A 5,280-nucleotide genomic window follows, 5' to 3' on the forward strand; every position below is an offset into this window, starting at 1 on the left:
ACCTTTCCGAAAGATTGTGACTTTTCCAAAGGTTTGTGACCTTTCCGGTAAGGCACAATAAGAACCTTTTCACACTACCCTTTGTTTTCTATGAATTGAGGAATTTCCTCTCATTTTATAAATAGAATTTTTCTGGACTTCTTCTACTACTAAATCTAGTATTCTAAGTGTACTTTACTGCCGTTGAGTGGCTCGCTGACACTAGCGTTTTGGGTATCAATACACTGGTGATTGAGATCATTCTATCCTGGGAGGACATATTCCAAATCAAACCTCGGATACTAGGGGGGAATAATTTCCTTAAGGGGACACTGTGCATTCAGTGGGCTTGATCTTCTTTCTGTTTTTCCAGATTCTGGTATGTGTTACAGATTTTAGATTTGTGAATTAATTTGTGTTCTTTTGTTCTTCACTGGTTCATTAAACTTTGGTAACTTCGTGTTTCTGCAAAGTTTGTTGGAATCAGATTGACAACAATTCTTCTTTAAGTTCGTATATTTTTTCTAATTTGTTTCTAATTCTAATTTCTCTACTAGTTTTAATTTTCTAGTTGTGAAAATGTGTCTTAAACTTTATTGTGTCTTACCAAGTTCTTCAAAGTTTTGTTCTAAGTATCTTAGGAATACAAGACGAACATCACTATTTAATATTTTTCCTTCCTGAATTTAACTGTGAAAGAACCATCCATCCTTTAGCTGCGCACAAAAACTTACCTTCTTTATTCTGATTCTTATTCAATTGTTTCCCACTGAAACTGTGTAACAGGTGTACAAAGGAAGCTGGATATGAATTATCAGGTATGTTTTCCTTGGAAACAACCTTTTCTTATTTTTCCCATCTGATAGACGAGACAAATGTTGTGGCTAGACGTAGGGGTATTCTACCTGAATCTAATTTCTGCAAACAATTGTTCAGGATCCAACGAGGAATGATAAATTCCTGCAAGGCTCTGTTAACCAACAACCAAAATATCGACCTCCCGGAAGGAACATTCCAAGCAATCCAAGTGAGTCTATTGGAATACTTGTATTGTTGTGCCCCTAAAGCTAGTTTTTCTTTTGAGCTTGGCAGTGGTTGGTTCCAGAGTGCAGAATTTTGCCGTTTCTGATGCAGCTGATAAGCTGGGAAACATGAATATTGGCTCTGGCAGAGGACCTACAATGCAGCCAGTAGCTAAGCCAATGAAGGCAGGAGGATGGCATGGGCAGCACGACTTGTTCCATGGACGGTCTAAAGAGTTTCTTCCGGGGAGAAGCTTTTCAAGGAAAGTTGCTGGATGAATAAATGCCATAGCTGAGAGTGTCCTACTTTGTTCCAGTGTTCTATTAGCGATAATAGTCTTTATGTGCATGGCTAAATTTGATGTTACTTTGGTGATGCCAGCAGTCTTTGTGCTTTCAATATTTTTGTTTAGTTTTTCGTGATACTGTTACATCTACGATGTTCTGAATAATGTATTTCCTTGTTTTGCTTGAATAAATGGTTTTCCTCAACACTCACTGATAGTATGTATACATTGCATCTTTTGTACATAAATTAGGTTGCCCAACAGTCAGTTATCACAACAAGGAGACTTACACTACTCAGATTTCTAGTTTTGATTACACCACTAACAAAAATCATCTGTTTACGGAATAATATATCACATTATTCCATTATGGAATAATAAGTAACAACCATCAAAACAAGATATAATGATCAATTCAGAACAAAGAATGATTATATAAATGAAGCAACACTAAAGAGTTTTGTTTCCACACTTGCACAATTGATCATTAAGCTAAAGCTCGATATAACTAACTAAAAAATATATGAAAAAATAAAGATCTTAAAGATCTAGTTGATTCCTCATGTCATCTTCTTGAACTTTTGATCGAAAATGATCGTTCAAGGTTCATAAGCTCCAAAACACAAAAACTCGCACCAAGACCAAACGAACGACCAGGTGACCGAACTGTCAGTCCCAACAAGTCATAAATGACTTGGGGTCGCTATAGGAACGCTCTAAACGACACACAGAAGGCAAGACACAGAAATGACCATGAGGGTCATTACAGAATGGAGCTTCAAGGCTATTACTATCTCGACAAGACGTGAATAATTACATATTACCCTTTATGAACGAGGAAGAACAGAGCATAATTTTTCAACAATTGTGTGGAGTTGATGTTACCGTATATGATTTGGATACACAAACAAGCCATATTTTGACTCCAAAAAAATGGTCAACTAATAGCTTTCACCTTGTCAAAGCATGGACAAAGGATTTTGTCAAAAGGAGGAATCTCAAAGAAAATGACGTCATCTCGATACGTTGGGAAAAAACCAATTCAAGATTTTGCTTTCGAGTTGACATGAGGAATCAACTAGATCTTTAAGATCTTTATTTTTTCATATTTTTTTTAGTTAGTTATATCGAGCTTTAGCTTAATGATCAATTGTGCAAGTGTGGAAACAAAACTCTTTAGTGTTGCTTCATTTATATAATCATTCTTTGTTCTGAATTGATCTTTATATCTTGTTTTGATGGTTGTTACTTATTATTCCATAATGAAAACTAGCTTTTGAGCTTGGCAGTGGTTGGTTCCAGAGTGCAGAATTTTGCAGTTTGTGATGCAGCTGACAAGCTGGGAAACATGAATATTGGCTCTGGCAGAGGACCTACAATGCAGCCAGTAGTTAAGCCAATGAAGGCAGGAGTGCCCTACTTTGTTCTAGTGTTCTAATCGCGATAATAGTCTTTATGTGCATGGCTAAATTTGATGTTACTTTGGTGAAGCCAGCAGTATTTGTGCTTTCAATATTTTTGTTTAGTTTTTGGAGATACTGTTACATCTACGATGTTTTGAATAATGTATTTCATTGTTTTGCTTGAATAAATGGTTTTCCTCAACTCTCACTGATAGCATCCATTAGAGTTCTTACAATAATGGCGTATATAGTATGTATACATTGCATCTTTTGTACATAAATTAAGTTGCCTTGATTAAACTAGAGACTTGATAATCAAGTGCTTCCCAATAGTCAGTTAGCACAACAAGGAGACTAACATTCTGCAGATTTCTAGTTTTGATCACACCAGTACCAGAAACCATATGTTTACTGTTGCCATTGAACAAACTAAGTTTTCACATTATGTAACCATAGAAAATTATACAATACTACGCGATACATTATGAAATAATAAGTAACAACCTTCAAAACAAGATGTAAAGATCAATTCACAACAAAGAATGATTATATAAATGAAGCAACACTAAAACGCTTTGTTTCCATACTCACAAAATTGATCATTGAGCTAAAGCTCGATATAACTAACTAAAAAAAATATGAAAAGCATTTGTTTACTTGTTGCCAGTGAACAAACTATGTTTGTGTAACCATAGAAAACTATACAATACAATGCGATACATTATGGAATAATAAGTAACAACCATCAAAACAAGATGTAAAGATCAATTCAGAACAAAGAATGATTATATAAATGAAGCAACACTAAAAAGCCTTGTTTCCATACTACAAAATTGATCATTGAGCTAAAACTTGAGATAACTAACTATAAAGTGAAATATGAAGAAAAAAAAAGCATCTTAAAGATCTAGTTGATTCCTCGTGTCAACTCGAAAACAAAATCTTGAATTGCTTTTCTCCCAACGAATGGAAATAGCATCTGTTTCTTTGAGATTTCTCCTTTTGACAAAATCCTTTGTCCATGCTTTGACAAGGTGAAAGCTATTCGTTGACCATTTCTTGAGGGTCAAAATATGCTTTGTTTGTGTATCCATATCAAATACGGTAACATCAACTCCACATAATTGTTGACAAATTATGCTCTGTTCTTCCTTGTTCATGAAGGGTAATATGTAATTATTCACGTCTTGTTGAGATAGTAATAACCTCGAAGCTCCATTCACATCGCTTCTAGTTAGCTTCTTTATTATCCAATGACCTTCCTCTCCGTTTGATTCTTTTGTCAGCTTGGGTTTCTTGAGCGGGATGAATTCCTGTAACAAGGATCTTTTAGGAGCAGAGTTACCCAATGCATTTACCTCCCGACTTGATGAAGCAAAACTACAACAATGTTGACTATCAATGGAAGATTGGGCAGTCGAAGAGGTGTTGGGTAGGGATGGTAGAGAAAGACAGAGATCAGTGGATGACGGAGGAGGAGGGGGAGTACTGTTTACAATTGGTTTCAAAGCAGCAAAGTTTTTAGAAAATCCTGTAAAGAGAGTCAAAAAAGGTGAATTAGGATCGTCCTTGCCGCCATCTATGGAAGAGAAATCAACAGTAGTACTACTTGACGCTGCGGATGATGGAGGAGGAACTTGGTGAAACATACAGAAAGGGAAATCAACAGTAGACGAGTGATGAGGAAGACAATAGCTAATTGGTTCGGCATCAATAACACTGTCTTTTGAAAATGGCAGAGACATTAGAAAATCATCGGAAAATTGATCACTATTCTTCATTGCGCAAGAGAAATTGAATAGTAAAATTTAGGAATGAAGAAGAAAGGTTGAGTAATGACCCTTTTATAGATTTGTGTAACTCTCCCATTTATGATCAAAATGGGAGCTTGATCTATTTTTTTTATTTTCCCTATTCGAAAAGGTAAGGAAACACCATTTCTAAATTTTGTTTTTGGTAATAATTATTTGAGTTAAAAGTCTAAATTCTGTTTTTGGTAATAATTATTTAAGTTAAAAGCTTGTTTACGTGTAAATATTATCAATTTAGTACTCCCGTCGTTTCTAATTATTCGTCTATTTTTTCTTTTTTAGTTGTTCCTAATTATTTGTTCATTTTGACAAATCAAGAAAAAGATTTTTTTTTATTTATTATACCCTCAATTAATTATTTTGAAAAATGTAGAACTTTTTGAAAATACTAAGTTTTTAATTCATCCACTTCATAATAATAGGAATAAAATGGTAAACTCACTATGTTAATAATTATTTTCTTAATAGGTGTGTCAATTTAAAAGTGAACAATAATTAGGAGAGGGAGTAATTTGTTATCCCTTTCATATTATTGGATATCTAATGACTTTGCCAAGTCATTAAAACAAAATTAATTCGAGATACTAGTATTTTATTAAATTAATATTATTAATGATGATTGAAATTTTAAATTTGTCTATTATTACTATTTTCTATTGCTATTTAATACTAAAGGTAAAAAGAGAAAAATATAATAAAGTTCTCTTGCTTTTATAAATTGAACAAATAAATTGAAATAACTATTTTTAATATGTATTATTTGTTCAAAAATCCCCCC

At 33.8% G+C, this 5,280-nt stretch overlaps 2 protein-coding genes across 2 annotated transcripts in view; one reads left to right on the top strand and one right to left on the bottom strand.

Moving 5' to 3' along the window:
• LOC125878219 (uncharacterized) overlaps nucleotides 1-2,792 on the top strand; it is a 6,524-nt gene extending 3,732 nt beyond the window's left edge. Inside the window, exons 3-6 of the mRNA XM_049559417.1 lie at nucleotides 766-797; nucleotides 916-1,006; nucleotides 1,072-1,301; nucleotides 2,701-2,792. Coding sequence (XP_049415374.1) covers nucleotides 766-797; nucleotides 916-1,006; nucleotides 1,072-1,280 — 332 coding nt within the window. The 3' untranslated portion in view covers nucleotides 1,281-1,301; nucleotides 2,701-2,792. The remainder of the gene's footprint in view (nucleotides 1-765; nucleotides 798-915; nucleotides 1,007-1,071; nucleotides 1,302-2,700) is intronic.
• Nucleotides 2,793-3,590: 798 nt separating this feature from the next.
• Nucleotides 3,591-4,472, bottom strand: LOC125843112 (putative B3 domain-containing protein At1g78640). Its single transcript, XM_049522338.1, has one exon. The coding sequence runs from the start codon at nucleotides 4,470-4,472 to the stop codon at nucleotides 3,591-3,593; it is 882 nt and encodes a 293-aa protein (XP_049378295.1).
• Nucleotides 4,473-5,280: the final 808 nt, after the last annotated feature.

Source organism: Solanum stenotomum, chromosome 10, assembly GCF_019186545.1.
Source record: "Solanum stenotomum isolate F172 chromosome 10, ASM1918654v1, whole genome shotgun sequence".
NCBI lineage: Eukaryota > Viridiplantae > Streptophyta > Magnoliopsida > Solanales > Solanaceae > Solanum > Solanum stenotomum.

What these genes read in the sequence shown, in the direction of transcription:
- LOC125843112 (XM_049522338.1), bottom strand. Translation starts at nt 4,472, where the DNA reads ATGAAGAATAGTGATCAATTTTCCGATGATTTTCTAATGTCTCTGCCA.